We start from the raw sequence: 23,770 nt of genomic DNA on the forward strand, positions 1-23,770 counted from the left end.
GAGTTGCCGGGACAGCCTTCCCTTCCCTTCCTCCAAAATCTGGGTCTCAAAGGATCTTTGTTGCCTATTAGGGTACAGAAATTAGGAATTTATCTAAAGAGCAGTCTCTAGAGAAGGGTCTGGGGGATGTTACATAACAATAGTCATCATTTATTGAGCACTTACTACGTGCCAGGCACTGTGCTACTAATCACGTCACTTAAACCGCATGCAAGCTCTGTGAGGCAGGCACAATTATTATGCCCATTTTGCAGAGGAGAAAACTGAGGCTCAGAGAGGTTAAGTGCACAGCTGAGAAGTACCAGTTCTGCACCAGATCGTCTGACTCTGAGGCACATGACCTTTCCACTGTGCAATGTTGCTTTGCCCAGAGACTGAGGTGTATGGGCAGAGTGCCCATCCCACCTACCCCCACGTCTTCTTTTCATTCTGCCTAAGCTACAAGCACCATTGGAACGGTGATGAGCAGAGGCAGTGATTTCCTGGGGCTCTGTAGCAAACCCACCTGGCCTTTTATGGGGCTCCTGAGGCCTCCCCATGGGCAGGAAGGGGGTGTTGCTAAGGTCTCGCAGCAGGTCATCCCATGCTCCACACACATCGGCTTCTCAAATTGCCACACTCACAATGCAACCTTCCGGTCACAGCCTGGCCCCTGGCCCTGCCACGTTTGTTCTTAGCACTTGACCCCTGGGCTTGCATTTGTGCGTCCATGCCAGCCTTAACTCATCCTGTGGCCAGGACAGAGCAACCTCACACTCTTAGCAAACTATGGGCTTATCAGCCCCAAAATCTTCAGGGGCCAGGCAAGCAAATGCTTCAGCTGCAGGACACTGCCAGATTTCTTACTGTCATGTTCTGATCCCAAAAAGGGCCAAAATTAGGCTCAAACCATTTGTGCTTTTGTAGGTTTATTAGCCAGTGATAGAAACACAGCTGGACCCATATAGAACACGTGTCATTGACACACATCTGGAGAAAACCACCCCCTCCCTCTTCATCTCCCCCTCCCCCTCCCCCTGCACTCACGGGTTCATTCCCTGAGCCGTCCCGTTGTGAGCTATCTCGGTGGGCTTGGCCCCTGTAGGCCCCTTCTGAGGCATAGCAGGGCTAAACCCTGCCAGGGGTGTCCCCTCCCGCAGAGTGAGGTCCCCGGGTCAACAAAGCACCTATGCATTATGGAGGATGTCTTCACCCCTGTACCCCCGTCTTCCCAATCTCCAGGAATTCCCAGATACTTTCATCTCCAAGAAATTCCAGGAGGTTTTTGTACAAAGCCAGATTTCTGAATGTCAGGCAATGGGGACTTTCTAAGGCTAAGGCACAACTATCATTACTTCTATATGCACCTAGAGCACCTACCAGGTGAAAGCTCATGCTGGGCACCAGGTGGGGCAGAGAGTTCAAGATCTGGTCAGGAGTTTGGCAGGTGGAGTGATGGTCCCACCTTGAGCTAAGTAGACCCCCAGCTCCTTCTCTGTGAGGGCAGCTATGGGCATAATCTCTCCTGCGGGGAGGGATCGGATTTTGGGGCTGGTCCCAGCAGAGAGAGAGGCAATCCGGCCAAAGCAGAATCTTCTCCATTAGGACACATGGGCCAAAAGGGCAGATGAAATGCATGGATGTTTCTAGACCCCAAAGTGAATTTGGCTCTAAATGAAGGATTTGGGGGTGGGAATGTTTGGAGGAGTCCCCATGGGTCGTGTTGATTGCATGAGAGGCCACAAGAAATGAGGCCTCTCCTTCTCGGAAGGTCAAGGGGAATCAAGCCTGAGAACCAAATGGGTTGCAAGTAAGGAGTGAACACTTGTAGAAAAACAGCTTCGGAGAGGGATGGGTCACCCTCGGCATTCCATCTGGACACTTGGGGTCTCCTAACACTTATTATTTAGGGGCTTGTCTCAGTCTCCATCACCCAGGCCAATGTCCCACCCAGGGGGAGAGGATGGTGGGTGGGACAGGCTCAGGGCACCATGTGCCACCACTTGAAGGAGAAGGGCTGCCGGCGCACGTTGGTCCCGCAGTGCACCTCCCCGTGCAGCATGTGGTACGGGGTGAAGTCGTCGATGAAGGTGCAGTGGAGGCCCAGCGGCTCCAGCAGGGACCGCACCTTCTCCTCCAGGCAGCAGCGGCCGTTGATGATGGGCCCGAAGGGCTTGGGGATGCCCAGGTACTTGCCTAGGACCAGCATGTTCACCTGCAAAGAGGTGAGGTCCCAGCTCAGGGGCATCAGTTCATCAGCAGCTCCTACCCCAGCACCTTCACTATACCTGGTAGGACCTGAATTTGTTTGTTAGGCAACCTTGAAAATAGATACTCGCCCTTTCATGCAGTGGGAGGGGAACTGGGGCCGGTAAGAACTCTAGCCAGCTGTGCATCCCCATGGAGCACCTGCAGAGCTCGCAGTAACTTATTTGTCTGGCGACTGTCCTTATTGGTGGCTTGTGAGATAGAATCCCAGCCTCCTAGCCCGTGGGTCAGAGTAGACATCTGAGCCAATCTGGACCAGATTGTCACTCAGGCATTTGAGGCTGACACGGCGGGAGAGTCAAGTCTGTCTCTCTGTCTGTATCTATAATGTGCGGCCGTATTCAGATTGGTGCTCGGGGACAGAAGCAAAGGAAGCCAAGCTGGAGGGGGGAAGGAAGAGGGAGGGGAAATATAAAGTAAACAGACACAGAGATAAGAGAGGCTCCACGTGTCCTTATAGTAAATCTTCCTCTCGCTGAAGCTGGCTTGGGTGGCCCTCTGTTTCCTGCAAACACAAGACTCTGAACCCACGCACAAGCTTCTGGGGGCACATATGTAATTGCAAGGCCGCCTTAAACATGCAGGAAGGAAGGGGAGTGATAAGAGGCTTTGCAGGTGGGGAAATCGAGGAAGGCAAAAAAGTCAGCCAGAAAGAGGAAGGAAAAGGGGGAGGTGAAGCAATGGTGGTGTGGACAGCCTCCCTGCAAGGCTCTGCTGACGGGAGAGTTGAGTTCCTCTTGAGGATGGGGGGAGACTGAAGGGGAGTGTGGAGAGGGGAACTGGGTGACCTCCAGCGGTGCTATTCAAAGTGTGGTCCTCAAATAGCAGCACCTGTGTCATCTGGGTCCTGGTTAGAAAGGTAGTGCCTCAGGCCCTACCTCGGACGTGCTGAAGCAGAGCCCCTGGGGTGGAGCCCCAGTGGTCCAGGTGTTCCAGATACAAGCTCAAATTTTGAACCCTCGGGGCTCAATGAAAGGCCACTTCTTCCATGAAGCCTTCTTGGATTTTCAGTCCTGCCTCAGACTGGAAGTCTGAACGGCCACATCACTTTATACAAAACAGATCATTGGGACAGGTCCTCAGAGGGGCAAGAGTTTTCTCCTCTCTGGATTATACTGGAAGCTCTTTGAGAGCAGGGAGCAGCCTCCATCATCTCTGTATCTCCCACAGGGTACCCTAACGTATGGGTGATGGATGAATAGCTGTGAGCCGGGAGAAAGGGAGAGGGATGGGCATCTCGGCTCCCAGCTGGTTCTGGGGGCTTCACACACGCCACCCCATGTAACCATCCGTTCACTCGGCAAATATCAAGTGGGTCCCTGGGAGGAGGGCAGGGGCCTTCCCCAAGGGCCCTTGAGCAAGGGGCTTGGCTAGTGAGTATCTGTAGTGACCAGGACCATCACCCAACTAGAAGCCCTTCTGGTGGCCATCAGGGGACGCCTGATGCTCTCTGCCACCCCACCAGCCACCACAATCCCAAACATGGAGAGGGGAGGCTTGAAGCCTAATTTGAGGAAACCTCAATTCACGGATGGTGGCCTCACCAAGTCCGGGAAGAAAGCCACCGCCTTTTTCCTCTCGGTCTTAAAGAGCTGGGGGATGTCCACGATGTCCCGCTCTGTCAGGCCCAGCTCCCGCTTCAGCACCTCCCGGTTCCAGTCGATGCAGCTCTGGGGGAGTAGGGTAGAGTTGGGGAGCCCCTGCCAGTGTGTATCAGGGGTTCCGTGGGGTCATGTCTGGCTGCCCAGGTGCCCATGGATCAACTCTCCACACGAACCTTATCTTTGCACCCCTTTGTCAGATATACCTGTCCTGTGTCCCACGCCTCACAGTCCTGTCCTACTAGCGGGCTTCAGAATGAGAGCGTTCCAGAGTGTTCCATCCTTGGACCTCTTCTCATCTCTAGGTCCTTCCCTCCTTAGGGAATCTCCTTCGGTCTCATGGTTTGACACCATCTAGACACTGCCGGCTCCCAAGGTCTGCCTCCCAGCCCGCCTGCCGTCTCCCCCAGCTCCCTCCCTCTCCCTGCTGCAGGCTCCGTCCCCGAGAGAAGCCTTACATACTCAGCCCCACCTTGGCTTCTGTGCTTGTAGGACCCCGGAGATTCTGTTTGCCCTTCCAGACACGCTGTACACCTTCCCTGCTCTGCACCCTGGGAGGCCGATCCTGGAGACTCAGGTCTCCCGCGCCACTGGCTTCTGGGTGGGTTCAGCCAATGGGGACACTGGAGGGGGGCTGGTGGAGAGTGCAGTGGGGGATTTGCTCCCCCATCTCCCTTCCTGCCAGGCCACTGTGGGTTGGCTGTGAAGGTCACAGCTCCAGTCGCACTTCCCTCTCCTCACAGTGACCTCTCCAGGTCTCAGTAACAGCTCCCTTCCCTAGTTCCTTCAGGCCTAGGGGTGGTGACAGTCCCCCTCTTTCTAGACGGGGAGAATGTACAGACCTTGTTGATGTCCTCAAAGGCTGCCTGTGTCTTTGTAAATATTCCCTTGATTAAATTTTTCTATAGTTACCCAGCTTGAGGTGCCATATGCTTCCTGTTGGGACCCACTGTCACCACCCCCACCCCTGCCATGATATAATGAAATAGTCTCGACATAGCAGCAGAGAGATTGTTTCAAAGCCCAAGTCACATCAAGTCCCTCCTCTGCTCAAACCCCCACCCCCAGTGGCCTCCAATCTCACTCAGGGCCATAGCCATGTCCTAGCGATGTCCTACAAGGCCTCGTGTGACTCTTTCAACTCCTGGCCCATCGCCATACACTCCGGGCCCCCCTGTTTTACTCAGGGCCATCATCCGTGCTGTTCCCTCTGCCCGGAATGCTTGTCCTCCTCACACACACATGGCTTACCCACTCATTTCTCTTGGGTTAAAGGAGGGGTTTAGAGTCCCTATGTCTAGGCTTGCTCCAGCCTGAGCCTTCATGAACCGTGAGCCTCAGGCTTCCCTCCCCACCCCTGTCCCCAGGCATGCCCGCCTTCTAGTCGCAGCCATGGCCCTGTACCTGCACAAACTTATTGTAGCTGATGAGGTTTGAATTGGAGAGGACCTGGTTGATGGAGATGGTGTTGACCTGCTCGTTACCTGTGACAGAGAGAGAGGCATGAAGGGAGGGGCAGGAACAATACTAGCAGTGAGGGCCGCCTGTTCTGGGAAGCAGCCGGGCAGGGGCCAAGTTCACAGCTGCTGGTCTCGCCGAGTCAGCAGCTCTCTGGCCTTTCTGGGCATTGGTAGGCACCACCCAGCAGGGCTCAGCCTGGCCGCTGGGCAAGTCTGGGTGTGTGAGGGGAGGGAGGGGCAGGGGACCACAGCACTATGAACTTTAGACCTTTACTTGAGTTCCCTGAACGTGCTAATGCCTTTTATTGAAAATTTACAACCCCCCCCCCCCACCAGGACACTGGGTGATGATTCCTCTTTTGCCCAGTGGTGGCGAGGCTGGGTCACCCACTGCCCACCCGTGCCGGCCCTGGTGGGCGCCACTGGGCCCTGTCCCTGGCCGCCAAGAGGTGAAGCGTGGGGCTCCCTGGAGGCCTGGCGGCTTTCCTGCCTGCTTGATGGGGTGCCCGAGGAGACGGGGTTGGACAGGGAAGGGGAGGTTAGAGCCAGCAGCTCACAACCTCACAGCGGCCCTTTATACAGCTCTTACCATGCACAGGCCCTGAGGTCAGAGCTCTACATTTAGCGCCTCACTTAACCCTCACTGCACCCCACAAGGCACGCACTATCATCCCGTACCAAACTGCCCACCATGTGCCCCACGGAGCTGCCAGTCCAGCACAGGGACAGTGATGCCAGGTCCCTCTCCCAGATGCCCAGCTCTCCCCACACCCAGGCTCCCGCAGGGGTGGGAGGGCTGCAGCCTTCACCTGGCAGGGACAGGGAGGGGGAGCCCTGGGCTTTGGCTTCAAGGGGCAGAGGAGTTGGCAGAAGGGGCTCAACCCAGGGAGGCAGCAGGAGATGGAACTGTTCATGAGCCCAGGCTCCAAGCCCCCAATAAATGCCCCGTTGATCAATCAGATTTCACTCACAAAGCACAAATTATTAAGAATTTCAAGACAGTGAGGGCAGAGCATTAAACCTCAAATGAGGGCCCTTCTGAGCAGAGCGCCCCATGGGACTACCCTGGTCACATGCCCCTGAAGCTGGTCAGGTCTGCACTATGTCCCTGCCCACCCCAAGCCCATTGTCCACCACTGAGCTCCCTGCCAGCTCTGCCCCAGCCGTGGCCCATGGTGGCTGGAGGAACAAGGCATGTGGTGGCAAGAGGGAGGGCTCCTGAATTTGGGGGGACAGCCCTGCTTTAAAATGTGCCATCCCTCTCTCAAGTCACCGTGCATCTTGCTTTAGGTGAGGGGGTTGACAGCTGTGATAAGGGACACTGGTACCCACCGACAACCCCTTCGAACAGGAGGGCCCGGCCGTGGCCCCACTTGCGCTTCTCCTGGAAGAGCCTGAAGCAGGCGGCGGGGCTGGCCAGGAGCATCCGGAAGCCCTGTGTGGAGACAGCGGACGCCTGAGCCCCCTGCAGCTCATCCCCTGGCCCAGACGCCAACGCCCATGTCGCCCGAGTCCTCACCTTCCCGTCGGGGGCAGGGACAAAGCTCAGAAACTCATCCACGTGGCCCACGGCCAGCCAGTCCACAAAGAGCTCCACAGGGGGCTGCACCCTCTGCGAGTAGAGGAAGTCCCGCACCACCTGGGTGACCCTGCGGCCACTTGACCTGGGGCCCAAGAGGTTAAAAGAAAAGTTGCTTAACTGAAAAAAAAAATCTATGCCGAAATGGAAAGACAAGAGTTCAAGATTTCTGCAATATCTACCAGAAAACATACGTTGCCTTTATAAGCAGGAAAGACTATATATGTATACTTAAATGTCACTCAAGGGGAGTTCCCCAGGAGGCAGACACAGGACAGGTCATTCACACCAGGTCACTGGCACCAGGTCAGTGACCTACCTGGGTCTTGCATCCAGGCAAATCCTCCAAACCGCCCTCAGACCCCCTCCTCACACCCTCCAAGAGACTGGTTTCACCCCTACATTTCCTCCCCCATGGCTGGGTGCTCCTTCCTTGAGTTTATCTTACGATTCTCTCGCTGTAGCGTCACCCTCCTGCACATCAGTGGGGGGAGAGGTGGACAAGATCACCCCTGAGGAGCCTCAGAGCCCCAGCATTTTATGGTAGAGAATTTAAATCCCATCTTTGCCTTCTGAAAAAGCATCTAGTGACGTTACCCACACTCCCTCTTTCTGTGGGGTCATATGTTTGAGGGCGGTTAGTCCCCTCCAAAGCTTCTTGAGTCATCTGTTATTTGATTCCAAGTCTTTCTAACTGCTTTGCTGAGTTTGGTTATTAGTTCTGTGTGTTGGCCTATTGCACAGCAAATGACCATAACCATACAGTTCCTTCTCTTTTCCATCGGTACCCAGGTGTTACATGTTGAATAAGACATAATCGGTGATTCTGTGTGTGTGTGTTACGGCCATCTCATTTTTCATGTCCTGTACCTCCCTTCTCCTGCTCTCAGAAAAAGATCTGATATTAGTCATTTACATCATAGTATAAACAAGCTCTGACTTAAACACAATTTCTCCCAGGACTGCTGAGGCTTAAAGCTTTTTCTTCTATGACTATTTTTTTTTTAACGTCTTCATTGATTTCAGAGAGAGGAAGGGAGAGGGAGAGGAGAGGGAGAGAGAGAAACATCAATGAAGAGTCACTGATCAGCTGTCTCCTGCACGCCCCCTACTGGGGATCGAGCCTGAAACCCGGGCATGTGCCCTGACTGGGAATTGAACCTTGATCATCTGGATCCTAGGTCAATGCTCAACAGCTGAGCCACACCAGCTGGACCCTATGACTATTAATTGGTAGCAGCATCTATTTATTTTCTGAAAAGGAAGACCTATGTCTAGTTATAACTTTGCATTCTGCGTTACTTTCCAGGTTGGTCACCCTCTCTGACTTAAACACAACCCGCTTATAAAATAAAGGGTTTGAACGACCTCTTGGGTCCCTGCTCACTCTAGCCTTCTCAAACTCTGGAAGTAATAGTGGACAATGTCTGGTGAACAGCCCGCTGCCTCCTCCCTGCCCCTCCCTCCCCCACCCCCGTCCAGGACTACAATTTTATCACTCCTTTCTGGTTCTCTTTGGGGAGTGGAAGAGCCCCTCACCCTCCAGCCACCATCACCACCCACCAGCCTCAGCCTCCATCCCAGCAACACCTCCCCATGCTCCTCTCTCACCCAGGCAGGTTGCCCCCAATGAGGATCCTCCCCAGGGGGTACTCCTTCCCGTTGGCCACCACTGGGGGGCTGACCTCCAGGTTTCCGAAGGAGTCCAGGCCACACACAGAGCTGTCTTGTGGTTCCCGAGTCACGTAGCCGAAATCTGGACCCTGGTAGGAGAAACTGAGTCAGGCTTGCTGAGGGAAGCAGATGGCTCACCAGGAAGAGCTTGAAGCAACTTTCTGGATCCTGAATTCCTTAAAGATGGGGTGGGAGTGGCTGCCCATTCTTCAGATGGAAATACTGAGTCAAAGACTAGGGTCTGATCAATTCAATATTTCATGTATGCGCAAGGGCCAAGGTTGGGAAACACACAGGCCCTCTGGTCCTGCTGCCATATTAGAGGATGTTATTCCCCGTGGTCACAGGGAGACAGCAGAGAGGGCTCTGGTTACACCCCCCATTAGACACAGAGCCCAAGGCCATGGCCACCCCCTTACTCTGCACCGACTTTTTGCCAAGTCCAGCCCAAGGGCAGGCATCTGGCTGCTCTAAAGTGGCCTGTCTCTGGGGACCAAGAGGCTGGTGATGGCTTTCTGAGCCTCAGTCTTTCAACTCTGGAAGAGGAGAGACCTTCCCAGGGCCACCTCTTAGAAGGAGGAGAGCCCCTACCACCTGTGTGATCCAGTGTGGGGTTAGAGGGGCCTCCCATTCTCTAGGCACCAATGGAATCTCCCCTCCTTCCTCAAGGAGGTCCTGGCCAGCAACCATCATCTTCACAGTTATCTTGATTACCAATAATACTAACATGCTCCCTCTGCACAGACACAGAGATGCCTCACAAACACCTGTGAGGCCAGGGCAATATCATTTTACTGATGATGTTCAGAGAGGGAAAGTGACTCATGCAAGGTCACACAGCATGTGAGTGGCAGAGCCGAGTTGTTCTGAGTCTAAAACCTATGATTTTAACAGCTGCACTGTCCTGCTTCCCCTGTTTAGGACTGCCAGGCTGAGCAAATGAAAATACAGGATGCCCAGCTAAATTTTTTTTTAAAAATATGTCTTTATTGATTTCAGAACAAAGAAAGGAGAGGGAGAGAGAGAGATATAGAAACATCAATGATGAGAAAGTCATGGGTCAGCTGCCTCCTGCACGCCCCCTGCTGGGGATCGAGCCCAAAACCTGGGCTTGTGCCCTGACAGGGAATCGAACCTCGATCTCCTGGATCCTAGGTCCATGCTCAACCCCTGAGCCACGCCCCCCGGGCGCCCAGTAAAAGTTGAATTCCAGATATACAATAAACATATTTTAGTATAGGTATGTCCCATGCAATGTTTGGGATATACTTGTACCAAAAAGATACTCATTGCTTATCTGAAATTCAAATTTAACTGGGCATCTCCTATATTTTACCTGGCAGCTCGCCTTCGGTTGTTAAAGATCGTGGTTCCCAGTGCTGCCCCCTGCGCCCCACACCCTGGTGTGGCCCTCAGGGTAATGTCCGTCCACCCTCAGGGCTGGGCTGCGCCCGGGGCCACTCACCAGGATTCTTTTGTAAGGAAAGTCCTGCAGTTCCCCATTCCTGGGGGAGTCGAAGACCACCGGGAAGGTCTTGTGCGGCGCCTGCACGTAGCCCAGCTCCATCTCGTCCTGAGAGAGAGAGAGAGAGAGAGAGAAAGAGAGAGAGACAGAGAGAAACCCAGCTGTGGACAGTCAACAACTTCCCACGCTTGCTTGACACTGAGCACTTCGGGAAGACTGTTCACAGGAGTTCTCTGCCACAGGGGGGTGAAGGAGACAGGGATTGTGATGCCTGCTGGCTGGAGGAGGTTTTGGAGACTCAGAAAGGGGGTACATTTGCCTAGGGTCACACAGCAAGACAGACCAGGAATGAATAGGAGCATGGACATGACCTTGGGAGTGTCCCCGTGCTGGATAAGGGCAGAGTGGACACAGAGAAGGTCTCAGGGGGGCCTGAATTGGAAAAGTAAGGTGCTAGGCATCAGCCAGCACCTCGGCCTCCACAGGTGGTCATGAGGGGTTGACAGTTGGACAGGGCTGAGGGGACCTGAGGAGATACAGATCTGTCTTCTCTCAGACCCATAAACATGCCGAGGTCAGTCCTGACCCCTTTAGTCCTTGAGGCAAAGATGGCCCAGCAGAGACAAACTACATATCCAATGAGAAGTTCACTGTTATGTGCCCCGCCCTAGGCTCTTTATCCATATTATTAACTCCATTAATCCTCGTGACACATCTTTGAGGAGGCACTATTATTACCCCATGTTACGGATGAGGAAAGTGAGGAAGAGAGAGGTCTAGTTATTTGTCCAAGGGTGCACAGCTAGCCATCAGCACAGCCAGAATCCAAATGCAACTTGTCTCACTCTGGGGTCCTGCCCTCAACCACCTCATTGGATGAACCTTCAGCCATGACAGCCCCTTAGCTTGACATTCAAGGTCTCCTACCTCAACTCCTACCCTTCACAGAACCTTGGCCCTGGCCAAAGGGAGCACATGACATTCTTCCTCATGTGTCTCGCACCTCTGGGCCTTTGCACATGCTGCCCCTCAGCCAGAACACCATCCACTGAGTCCCAGCATGGTCCTTACCAGCTCTTTGGCCCTGGGCATTTGCAGCCCTGAGAGTCTCTGGGGTGGGTAATGACAGGGAGTTGTCAAGATGAAATGACACTATGGTAATAACACATGGCCTGCAGTAAGCGACCACTGAATGGCAGAAATCATTACCCATCCATTTGCCAAATCTGGTCCAGCTCGGATGCCCTTCCTCCTGGAGGTCATCACTGATCCCCTAGACAGAGGTGATGTCACCTTCCTGCACACCTGGCTGGCACTTTCCTTCCGCCTCTGCTGCATCTTAGATGGTAAGAGCTGGGATTTTTATCACAATAATTTACCACATCAGGGCTTCTCAGCTTCAGCTCTATTGATATTTGGGGCCAGATAATTCTTTATCACAGGGACCAGAAGCCAGTAGTATCACCACCCTCAGTGTGACAAACATGTCTGAGATGGCTAAATATTCCTCAGGGGACAAAATCGCCATCCATTGAGAATCACTGGTTCAGGCTGCTAAGCACAGGGAGTGTGTGCCCAACTCAGTGCCTAACCCAGATCCTGCGGGTGAATGGGTGTTGAATCCAGTGTCAGTGTGTGTCTGGGTCTCCAGAAAGTTCTGGAGAACCAGAACTGATGTGCTGATTCTGGCTGTGCTGATGACTAGCTGTGCACCCTTGGACAAATAACTAGACCTCTCTGTTCCTCACTTTCCTCATCTGTAACGCAAATGTGAGCTCTATGTCTAGAATTATAAAGAGCAGTGCCCTCCTGAAGAGAGGGACCACAGTGCCTAGGTCCCAGCCGCCCCCTCCAGGACGGTGTCCTGGCTGGGCACTGCCCGGTGGCCATGGTACCTGGATCCAGCGGTCATTTCGGTTCTCAGCCTGTGGGCAGATGGTCAGCTTGCAGCCAGCCTTCCGGGCCAGCTCCGCCACTGCTTCCACAAAAGGCGTGTTGTTCCGCACACTGCAGACAAGCCCGGGGAGAGTGACTCAGGACCAAACCAGGCCAGGGGGCCACCAGGGTCGGAAGGATGCCCAGTGTTCCCCAGACTCACCTGCACACGTACACCTCCAGGGGCGGCAGGGTGCTGGGCGTCATAATCCAGGGAGCCACACGGAACACGACAGTGTCAGTGAAGATCGGGGACTCGGAGAAATCCTGCAGGAGAGGACAGAGAAGACGGAGACCTGGCCCTGTGTCCAGACGCCGGGGTGATTCAAGAACCCGGGGAACCTGAGCCGCTGCTTCATCTCAGTTCCAAGGAGGAAAGGGGGGGGAGCAGTTTGGGGTCCTTCACACCAGCAATGTCTGCCCCTCCCAGGAACAGAGCCTTCCTGTCACCTCCTCTGCCCGGCCACCCCCTACCTCATTGGAGTCATCCAGCAGGGTGACATGGAAGAAGACGAGCCCCGTGAAGCCGGCATCGGGGAAGGACAGGCCCTCCACGAAGAAGCGCTCCTCGTCCCCGTGGAAACGGGGCACCTTGTAGGACACCTTGTCCTGGCCCAGCACATGCCTGTAGGCCTCGCATGAGTCCTCGGGACCTGGGAGGGGACGAAAGTAGCAGCTGTGACTCCCTGGTGGGCCTGGGGAGCATGAGGAATGCGAGAGAACTATGTGACCTCACCGAAAATGCAGGCCACCAACCCCTGCACCTAGCCTCCCACTGACTAAGGAGAGAAAGGTGCTTAATACGCAGTGCGGGCAAGGCGGGGCGTGGGGGACAAGTTGGTGGCATCTAACAAAGTCTTGTGTGCCCCTAACCAGCAATTCCTCTTCTAGGTGCCTTTCCTACAAAATACATGTACAAGGGTCTTCATTGGTTGTTTACGTGTTCACCGAACAAATATTGACTGAGCACCTACTATGTACCTACGAGGCACACTCTGGACTCAGGATATAGCCATGAGCAAGGTCCCTGCCCTCAAGGAACCTGTTGTAACATCAACACACTGTCAACAGCCGTATGGCCCGGGGGACTGGATAGGTTACAGCACCTCCACGCTTCAGAATGCTGTGCGGCGGGGAGAGAGCAGACCAAGGAAACACCCAGCAAGGGGTGTCACAGGCACAGCGCAGCGAGAGAAACGGGCCGGAAAGCAGAACATGCGCGCATGCACGCGCACACAGGCACACACACACACGCATGCACACAGGCACACACACACACAGGCACACAGGCACACACACACACGCATGCACACAGGCACACACACAGGCACACAGGCACACAGGCGCACACACACACACACGCGCACAGGCACACACACACACACAGGCACACGCACACAGGCGCACACACACAAGCACACACACACAGGCACACACACACAGGCACATGCATGCACACAGGCACACAGGCACACGCGCACAGGCACACACACACAGGCACACACAGGCACACGCACACAGGCGCACACACACAGGCACACAGGCACACAGGCACACGCACACACACAGGCACACAGGCACACGCACACAGGCGCACACACACAGGCACACACACACAGGCACAGGCATGCACACAGGCACACAGGCACACGCACGCACGCACACAGGCAGGTTTAGTGCATGTAGGAAAGTCGGTTAGAACACATGCCAGATCCTTAACAGCAAACATGACGTAAGAGTCGAGCTTAGGGTTAGGGATAGAGGACTCTTATTTTTCACTCTATGTGCATATATATATATATATATATATATATATATATATATATATATATGTTTTTTGTTTTTTTTAAGTGAGCATCTTATTACTTGTATCCATTTGTATTTTTAAAGGGTCTTTTATATCCTTGCTTGGACTTGTGACAATGGCATTGCGGCCACGTGAAGCAACAGCTGTGTTTCTCCTTGGAGATGCGCACTGAATTCTGCAGGGACAGCACCCATGGTGCCTGGGACTGGCTCAGAAATACTCCAGTGAACACAGCGGAGCAGATGAAGCTAGGGAGGCGGAGAGGCTGGCCTCTGGGGCTTCGTGACACTCCTCTCTACTTTTGCGTATGTTTGAAATTTTGAGAGCAAAGATTTCTAAACGTGTTTAAAATATATTTTAAAACTTCCTCCAATAAAACGACCTCGGGCCACTGCTGTGCTGGAGATGCCAGCTGACCAGTCCCAGAGTTCACCATCCGATTGTTCCCCTGGCCGCCAGGGCACCCAGGAGCCAGGCACAAGGCCGCGGAGGGGATGGCTGTGGACTCACCACAGGCGTGGAAGACCCGTGCCCGCTTGGCGTCATAGCTGGAGGTGTGGAGGACCAGTCTGTGGTTGTCGAAGAGGGCAGCGGGGCCCTGGGTCCGCAGGACCATGACGGACATGTCTTCCAGGTCTGTGGAGCCAGACAGAGAGTGTGGGAAAAGGGCCTGGGCACAGGAGGGGTTCAGATGTTAGCATCCTCTGCTCCCCGGGAGGGAGAAAAGGCGAGAGCTCATTTCTTGAGTTCCAGGTGTGTGAGTGCCCGCTGGCCCTGGGATGTTGGGAGGGGTAGCTGCCAGCTGAGGCAGGTTTTGGGGAAGGGTCAAGGTATGTCTGGGAGCTGGAACTCTTCCTTCAGAGTCATTCCTATAGGTTGGAGTCCCTGCAAGCTAGCTGAGCAATGACACTGGACACACAGAGACATGGGCTACCCTGGCCCCCCTCACCTTGCAGGCAGCGTATGTGCTGGTCACAGTTGTCCCGGTCATCACAATTCAGATCATCCCTGTCACAGTTCACCAGCAGGATGGCTCCATACCCATTGGGCCCCCAGACCCACTGGCGCTGCCAATGACAAAGCAGAGCTGGTGATGGGGACTCGGACCAGACCTGTGCTTCCCTCCCCAGCAACCTCCTAGCTGTCCTCCTAAACCCACCCCTTCCCCTTCACCTTACCTGTGAGGATAGGTCCACTACTACTCAGCCCCAAGTTCTTTAACAGTTTCATACTTGGTAGGTTTCCCTTTTCACCTAGATCAAGGAGTTAGCACACTATGGCCCACAGGCCAAATCCGGCCCATGGCCTGTTTTTGTAAATAAAGTTTTATTGGAACATGGTCACATGCATTTGTTTACTTATTTACTATAGCTCTTTCATACTACAATGGCAGAATCAAGTAGTTGCAACAGAGACTGTGTGGCTTGCAAAGCCTAAAATAGTTACTATCTTGTTTTACAGAAAATGTTTGTAGACCCCTGACCTAGATTAAAAGTCCAGAAGGACTTTCCCCCACGAAGCAAGGCCTGGCCCAGGGCTGTGGCACACATGTGCTTTATAATTCTTGATGATGACTTTTCTCCTGGCATAGAAGGTCCCAGCCATGCCTGGTTCCCACTGGGCATCAGCTGGGAGGCAGGGGGATACCTATGATGACTCTCCTCTAGTAACCCAGCCTAGAGCAGTTCCAGACTCCACACCCCTTTCTGGGCCCAGGTTGAGATGCCCTACCTTGTCCACAAAGTTCCCGCTCTGCCTGCCCTCACAGTTCAGGTCACAATCCAGAGTGATATCTGCAAGGGGAGGGCAGAGGGTAAGTCACCACAGGGTTCCCAGGATGTCAACACAGGCCTGTGACCTTCACCTTTTACCTTCACTCTCAGGGCCCACCTGGGGCTGGGCAAACGAAAGTCATTTCCAAGAAGACCCTGCCCAGAGGTGGGGGCATCTGGAGCCTCTCTCTCTCTGGGCTGGGGAAAGAAAGAGGCCTTGGGAAGGAAGCAGGGTCAGAACAAAGGCCTGGGTCCAATGCTGCCCCCTCCAGGAAGCCTTCCCTGATCCCTCCCTCTTCATACTCCTACAGCCCTCATTTTCTGGGGCACACCCTGCACTGAGCTCAGGTTGCCCTAGACATTCTTGGTCTGTGTGAAGCTGCCTCATCTCCTTTGGATCGAGGAGTGAGCCTGGACTTTGGTGTCAGACAGATGTGGATGTGAATCTAGGCTCTGCCATCTATCAGCTGTGACCTGTCTGAGCCTCATCTTCATCTCAAACTCTTAAAATCCCAGCCTCCATCCCACCTTCTTAATGTGTCTCCCTAGAACTGGGGGAGATTTTATAACACAAATGGAGCATTCAGGGGAGAGGGGTAGGGGAAGGGGAAAGGGGGAAGGGGAAAGGGGGGAGGGGGAAGAATTTGAAATAATTTTAAACATGTGAAAAGATAGCCAACCACCACACAGCGAGTGACTGTACCTCACAGACGGGATGTGGGCAAAAGAAGGCCCACCCTTAGAATGCGTACAATATGATTTCATCCATAGGAAGTTTTTTAAAAAAGGCAAAACTAGATTATATTATTTGGGTGTGCATACTCAGGTGATAAAACCATAAAGAAAAGCAGAGAGTACTTATCACAAAGTAGTAGTTACCTCGAGAGGAAAAAGGCCAGAGATCAGAGAGGGGTATCGATGGGGGAGACTTTGGGGTGCTGGTCATGTTCTGTTTCTTGACCTGGGCGATGGCTGTTCAAGTGTTTGCTTTGTAACTCTCCGTTCATGTGTGTGTATATAAAATAAAGCTTTATGCACTTTCCTCTGTGTGTATCTTCCAATGAACAGGGTGTGTGTGTTCAGGGAGGGGGAGGCAGGGAGATACCCAACCTCAGTCCTGACTAAAAAAAGGCATATTAAAGCAACAACGGGATACAACCTCTCAGAGGCTGACAGTGCACAGTGTTGGCGAGACACTCCCACATGCTGTTGGCGGGCATATAAAGTGGTACCGCCTTTTTGGAGAGCAACTTGGCAATATCTATCAAAATTTACAACGCACATTTCCTGTAATTCAGCAGTTCTGCTTCTAAAAATGCCTCCGGAAGAGGCATTTTCAACTTTCTTGCTAATTGCTCTCCTCGTGCTTGTACCAGTGCAAACTCCCACCCACAATGCAAGGAGCTCCCCAGTTCCACATCCTTGGCAACACTAACTTAAGCATCTTTTCATTTGGGTTCTGATCCCTGGGGCTTTCTCGTCTGTGAATTGCTTGTTCATATTTTTTGCCTATTTCTAGTCATTTGTCTTTTTTTTTTTTTTCAAATTGATTGAAGTTTTTCATAATCTCTATGCTCTGAGTAAGCCATATCCATTGCAAATTTCTTCTCCCAGTCCCCAGTTGGATTTTTTAAATTGTCCTTTGTTGTATAGAAGTTTTAAATTTTAATACAGCCTAACTCAGCCATCTTTCCCCTATGATCTGTGCTATTGTTTTGCCCTGATAAAGACAAGCTTGACCTTGAGTTTACAGATACTCTCTTCTAAAAGCTTTGAAATTTTTATTTCATCTTAAGATTTTTTAACCCATCTGGAATTTATTTTTGAGGATAGTACGAGATGTGGTTCCAAGTTTATTGATTTTCACGTGATAACCACATGAGCAGGGGTCTACATCTGGTTCTCTGTTTGGTTCTACTGGTCTGTATTTAATTCTGCGTCAATGTCACACGGCCTCAAGTACTACAACTTGGAAAAAAGCCTCTGGTACCATGAATCCCTCCATCTTGTTCATCAAAATTGTCTGGGCTATTCCTGCCCTTTGCCCTTCCATATGAGATGTGGGATCAGCTCTATAAAATTCTATTTAAAAAGCCATGTTGGATTTTGATGGGAATGTCATTGCATTTAGACTGTTCGATACTGTCCCAGAGCTGTTGAATCTCTGTTCTGTTATTTTGTTTTGTTCTTCCTTTCTCTTTGTGTTTCAGTTTGGGTAACTGTTGCCCTATCTTCGAGTTCACCAATTCTCTCTTCAGCTGTGTCTAGTCTGCCTATGACCCATGTCTCATCTGATGTTTATTCCTAGCATTCCCATTTGAATCCTTCTTATAGTTTTCATCTCTCTGCTGAAATTCCCCATCTCTTCATGCATGTTAGCCACCTTTTCCTCTGTAGCCTTTAACATAGTAATCTTGATTACTTTGCATTTCCTGTCTGGTAGTTCCAATATCTACGTCATCTTGCACTGAGTTTATATATCAATTCATGGAGAGTTGGCAAAAAAAAAAAAAAAAAAAAGTAAGTTGGAAAAAGCAGGGTCCAGTTCCATGCCTATATGATTCTGTTTGCTTATGAAAGGGGGGCATGTGTCTACTTGTATACGCACAGCATGTCTTAGAAGGATGCTGGGCCTGGGGAATTGAGAATCTTAGGTGACGGGGAGGGAGGATTACTTTTCAATTTATAGGATATCCATGAACAACTTGGAGATTAGGGGCGCTGACCTTGCACTTTTAACTACAGCTGGCCCTCTGTAGATTCAGATTCCCAATCGTGGAGTTGACCTTTGAACAACACAGATTTGAACTGTATGAATCAATTGAAAAAAATAACCATGTATAAGTAGACCCATACAGTTCAAACCTATGTTTCTAAGAGTCAACTATATACTCTTTTGTACTGTTTAAATTTTTTAGATGTGTACTTCTTACTTTAATTTTTAAAATAAAACTGATGGATTTTAGTAAAAAGGTCCTTGCTCAGTGTTAATCCCAACCACTCCCCATCCTACCCTTAGCCAAGGCCCCTTGGCCACACCCTCAGCATGGCCCCCAGCTTACCAACACAAGTGAGGTAGAGCACCGTGTACGCCAGGGGCAGGGACTTATGGCTGGAGTAGTAGGAAATCTGAACCTGTGGAGAGACAGGCCCAGGGTCACGTCAGCTGAAGCCAAGAGCCCCCACCCCAAAGGCCAGGTCTTGAGATATCTGGTAAGGAGGGGAGCAGATCTCAGGAACCTCTGTGCACTAAATTTGTTTGCCAACTCAGCTCTTCCTTTAGCTTTCTCTTTGCCATTTATTTTTCCATGCCTCAGTTGGCCCATCTGTAAAATGGGAATTATCTATGAGGGATTCTATGGAGACCTGGGTCCCAATGCTGCCGATGACTACCATGTAATTTTGGCAAGCGCCTGCTCCACTTTGAGTCTCTGTCCCACCATTTGTTAAATGAGGAGTTCAGATTGGGTAGGGTTTAGGGACACTCTCCAAGCCAATATTCTTATCTCTGGGATTCAGACAGGACTTGAGCCCAGCACCTCTGGGTTCTGTGACCTTGGCCAAAACCCTTCACCTTTCCCAGCTGCCTCAGTTTTCTCATCTGCAAAATGGGGACCATACAGGTTCCTAGCTCAGAGGACTATAGTGCAGCTTAAAAGCAACACACATAAAAGACTGATCTTGAAGAAAGTGCCCGTGAAACATCAGCTGTCGTAATTGGTGGGCAGGTGGCATTGTGTAAGGGCTCAGATTCTAGATGCAACAAGTGTAAATATCCTGGGAAAAGTTACTATCTGCTCTGGGCCTCAATTTCCTCAGCTGGAGAGTGGAGTATAATAACAGTTCCTACCCTGTAGGACTGATTACAGGTTGTGAGGATTAGGGAAGGAACGCATGTGACACGCTCAGCATGGTGCCCAGCCCACAGCCAGCACCCAATAACTGTCCGAGGCGGGGCTGAAGATGGTGAGGACAATAAAGCAGCTGGAGGCTGATGCATTAAAGCCACGCTCAACCCCCGGCGCTGCACTTGGACATTCCCTCTACGTGTGGGTCCCTAAACCGGCCAGCTCTGATGGCCTCATCTCAAAGGGTTTAGGGTCTTACACAGGCCACTCACCCCTCAGTCCTGGGAGCCCCTAAATGCTGTCATTTCTGACCCCCGTGTGTCAAGCCCCAGCAAGGATGCTCGCCCCAGACATACAATTACCTGGAATCCAGCCAAAGGCATGGGTAGGGTACATTCTGACCCTCTTCAGTCCCTGAGGTCCTTGGAGCCAAGGAAGTTAGGGAGGGGAGGTGTCCACGCAGCCCCCGGCTCAGCAGGGAACCTCACAGGCTGCTAGGCCCCTTGCCGCCCCGAGGACCCCATCCTGACCATCACCAACTCTGCTACTCACTGGATCATGCGATTTTAGGCGAGCCCTGCCCCTTCTTGGTCAGTCTGTAAAATGCTTCCACTGCATCCTGGCCCCCACCCCCCCCACCCCACCCCCGTCTCAGAGCACAGAGGAGAGGCTCAATTCAGACACAGGGATGGGAACAGAGGGAGGAGGGGTGGAGGGAGCCTGCGCCAGGCGTCGCAGGTCTGCGTTGAATTCTAGCTCTCCTGACTAGCCATGTGGCCCGGGACAGTTACTCTGGACCTCGGTAGCCCCACCTGTGCAATAGGGCTCAGCTCCTGCCTCTCAGGGCTGCTGTGAGGGCTGGACGGGGTCATCCGCACGTGGCTCATGGTCAACGCTCTTAAAGGGCCAGTTTTCCAAACCATTGTTCTTGGCATGGAGCGTAAACCCACCTTTCCCACACGCCAAGTCCTGGTTCCCATCAGCCATTTAAGGTGGCAACACCTGTGCCAAGCTCAAGGGCTACCCCATTTCTCCCACTTTTTAAACGAGGCCTGCCCTGGGGCCAGATCGTTGCCTGCAGCTGGGGCTTGTTGGACTCTCTGGTTAGCTGAGTGAGCAGAGAGAGGAGCGGAAGGGAAGTCATTATGCCTGTATGGTCCCCGTTTTGCATATGAGAAGGGAATGGGATAGGAAAAGAGTGGATTAGAGGAAGGAGAGGCAAATATCAACTTGGGGACGGGGTCTCCCCAGAAAGCAGCATCCCTGCCCTGTCCCCAGTCCCTGTTTTCTCTCCTTCATTCAGAGTGGCAGAAATAACCTAATCAAACCTCAGCCTATAGATGGGGAAACTGAGGTCCTACTTGCCAGACACACACTTTGTGTTTTTAAGTTGCAGAGCTGGTTGGTTCCAGGGCCAGGCACTTACCCACTGTGCTACCCTGTACTCTGGGAAGAGAGAGGCCACTGGGCCCTTGTGAAGCAACATCACTGCCTCCCCTCTCTGCCCCCAGACCAGGGGACCCACTCACATGACTGTCGTTGAGGTCATTGCTGGGAGAGTTCATGATCACGATGATCTCCAACCCTGCATCACAGTGCCACCTCCTGGTGTCCGCACGCTCCCGGCCCCTCTCCATGCTGGGAGAGATGTAGACGTCCACACCGGGGGTCCCGTACACCTCAAACATCTCTGTGCCCTCGGGCACTGACCTGGGAAGAGCAGGGAGCCATGAGAAGTGCTAGAGGGGACAGCCATGGTTCAGATGCTTCAGCTTTGGCTCAAACTCTTGCTTCCTCCAGGAAGCCTTCCCTGACCACTCCAGGCCTCTCAGATCCTCACAGTAAGCTCCTGGGAGTCAAGCCTGGACCCCACACAAATGTATACACAGTCTTGCGTTCCAAGCCTCTACGTTCATTCACATTTCCCTTGTGAGTTTCCCAGACATTAACTGTAGGGTTAAGAAGTTTGTGATGTCATCTGGCCCTGGGACTGCGTTTCCCCCACTCTAGCTAGCCCGGGAGTCCTGTTTGAAATCAATCTGTTCACCTTCTTATTGTCTGAGGGGTGCCCACTGTGTACACAGGCACTGCCAGGTTGAGGCAGATACACCCACAGCTCTCCTCAGAGCCCTGCCCAGGGCAGCCAGACGGGACTCAGGGCCACGGAGGTAGGGGTCAGTGGGATCCCATGTAGGGAGAGCCACTGGAGCCGAAGGGACCAGAAGGCTCCCTGTAGGAGGAGTAAACACACGCACCTGGGGGACGGTAGTTGAACTTGTTGAGCTCTTGCTGTGTGCCTGCCCTGCTTGAGTTTCTTTGTGTGTCATGTAACCCTCTCACTAACCCTAGGAGGGAGGTACTATTATCGTCCCCATTTTACAGACGGGGAACTGAGGATAAGTAATTTGTCCAAGGTCATGGAGCTAGTAAGTGTCAGGACTGTGGTAATTGAGAGGGGAGGCTTGGGAAACTGCCCGCCCAGGATGGGGGAAGGGGCTCTTAAAGTAAATGAAGGCACAGGAAGCTGGAGGCAGTTTGAGAGGGTGGCTGGGGTGGCTGGGGAAGGCTTCCCTGAGCAAGGCAGGTGAGCCAAGGACAAGGGGACACGCCTGAGGGGAAGACATGTTCACCATGGAGCCTTAGGAGGTCAAGTTTAAACTCAGGCCGTAACAAGCTGGTTTAATTCCACCCCTATGCGATGGGGACCAGCGATGGTTCTTGAGGAGGGGCAGCCCGACGGAGCCCTGGTGAGGTGGTTAAGCTTGTGGACTCTGGGGCCAGGTCACCTGGGTCCAAATCCCAGCCTCGCCATTCACTAGGAGTGTGACCTTGAGGGAGTGATGTGGCCTCCCTCTGCCTCGGTGTCAGCGGCTATAGAGCGGGAATGAGATCAAACAAGTGGGGGGCTGTAAATTCTCAGGGTGAGCAAAGTCAGAGACACCTGAACCCATGCCCTCGTTTCACTGATGGGGAAACTGAGGCTTCAGAGAAAAGGGACTAGAAAGTAGGGCTCCAGACTCCCAGTCCAGTGCTCACGCCCTGCCCTGGAAGCTTTGTGTTAGGAAGATCAAAGGGGTGGCTGATGGGAGGAGACTTGCATCAGGTAGGGAAGACCTGGATGTCCCATTTCCTGGAGGACAGCAGAAGTGGCCAGAGGCTCACCTGGATGAAGTCCTTCCTCTGGCCAGGCCACCTAGAGCTTCCAGCATGCTGCTCTAGACAGTGCCCCAGCCCAGCCCTGGGAGGTGCATGTGCAAGGAGCCTCGGGTTCTCCCCACGCACAGGCACCCCCAGCACCAAGCCCTCCCAGCCAGCCCAGGAGGCGGGGGATGGGAGGTGAAATGCAGGGGGGTGACTGACAGTTCTGGTTTGCCAGGGATGGGGGCGTTTCCTGGGGTGCAGGACTTTCAGTGCTGGAACCTAGAAGGTCTTGGGTGAACCAGGACAGCTGGTCACCCTCACAGTGGCCAATCTTGGACCCACCTGGTGAAAAGAGATTCCAGAGCCAGAAGTGCTGCAGGCAGGGCCCTGGAACCTACATTTAAAACCCTCCTGATGCCCAGTGAAGTCAGAACCACAACTAAGGGTGGACTGTCTCAGGAATGCTCGAGCCTGGTACCCACAGGACCCATGACAATGACTCAGTGTGAGCCCAGCCCCATCCTGGGAACCAAGACAAGTCAGGTCTCCCCTTGTGTCTCGTGTCTTCCCTTCAACAGTGAGGAGGGTGATGGTGACAATGGTGATGAAGGTAGCACCCACAGCCGTATTATCCCCACTTTACAGATGAGGAAACGGAGGCTGGGAGATGACAGGTGACTTGCCTAAAGTCACACAGCTGATAAGTGACAGAGGCCAGGACTCATGGCCCGCTCTGTCCGCACTCCCTTGCAAACCCAAACCCGTCAGCCTCTGGGAAGATAAAGCAGACTTTCAGAGCCAAGAAACCACAGGAAAGGTCCCTGCCGCTGAAAACACAAAGGTCAACAAGATGACCACGAAGGTCCCAGCCTCAAGCGGCAGACAGTTAAATTCATGACTCCTGACCATGAAAGGGTTTATATCCTGGCTTGGTCACTTAGTAACTGTGTGACCTGAGCAAGTGGCTTGCCCTCTCTGTGCCTCTGTTTCCTCATCTGTCAAACCAGATGAAGATGATAATAAACTTAGTTCATAAGGTTGTTGTGAAAGTTAAATTCAAGAGTTAAATTTAAGAGGCTTGTTAAGTCCTTAGAACAGTGCCTGGCCCTGAGTGTTATCTAAGTATAAGTAATTTTTAAAAAAGGATTGAAGCTCCATTTCCAGGCTCAGGCTGGGGGCATGGGGTAAGGAGGGGCAGTATGTCTCCTCCTATTCTTGTGTGCTCAGCCAGACTCTCAGCC

General features: G+C 52.7%; 1 protein-coding gene across 2 annotated transcripts in view; it reads right to left on the reverse strand.

Annotated features, from left to right (window-relative positions):
- LOC308561218 (protein-arginine deiminase type-3) overlaps window positions 1-23,770 on the reverse strand; it is a 58,954-nt gene that overhangs the window by 34,727 nt on the left and 457 nt on the right. The window contains exons 2-16 of one of the 2 annotated variants that reach the window (XM_081145926.1): window positions 20,918-21,098; window positions 18,603-18,675; window positions 15,500-15,561; window positions 14,718-14,835; window positions 14,279-14,404; window positions 12,436-12,614; window positions 12,125-12,228; window positions 11,922-12,033; window positions 10,027-10,134; window positions 8,499-8,650; window positions 6,828-6,972; window positions 6,641-6,743; window positions 5,253-5,332; window positions 3,792-3,917; window positions 1,034-2,194 (exon numbers count right to left, since the gene is read on the reverse strand). In XM_081145926.1, coding sequence (XP_081002052.1) covers window positions 1,961-2,194; window positions 3,792-3,917; window positions 5,253-5,332; window positions 6,641-6,743; window positions 6,828-6,972; window positions 8,499-8,650; window positions 10,027-10,134; window positions 11,922-12,033; window positions 12,125-12,228; window positions 12,436-12,614; window positions 14,279-14,404; window positions 14,718-14,835; window positions 15,500-15,561; window positions 18,603-18,675; window positions 20,918-21,098 — 1,903 coding nt within the window. In that variant the 3' untranslated portion in view covers window positions 1,034-1,960. Of the gene's footprint in view, window positions 1-1,033; window positions 2,195-3,791; window positions 3,918-5,252; window positions 5,333-6,640; window positions 6,744-6,827; window positions 6,973-8,498; window positions 8,651-10,026; window positions 10,135-11,921; window positions 12,034-12,124; window positions 12,229-12,435; window positions 12,615-14,278; window positions 14,405-14,717; window positions 14,836-15,499; window positions 15,562-18,602; window positions 18,676-20,917; window positions 21,099-23,770 lie in introns of those variants that run through there. The other variant, XM_081145927.1, reaches the window with a different exon arrangement.

The sequence above is a fragment of the Miniopterus schreibersii genome (genome assembly GCF_964146895.1).
Source record: "Miniopterus schreibersii genome assembly, chromosome: 8".
NCBI lineage: Eukaryota > Metazoa > Chordata > Mammalia > Chiroptera > Miniopteridae > Miniopterus > Miniopterus schreibersii.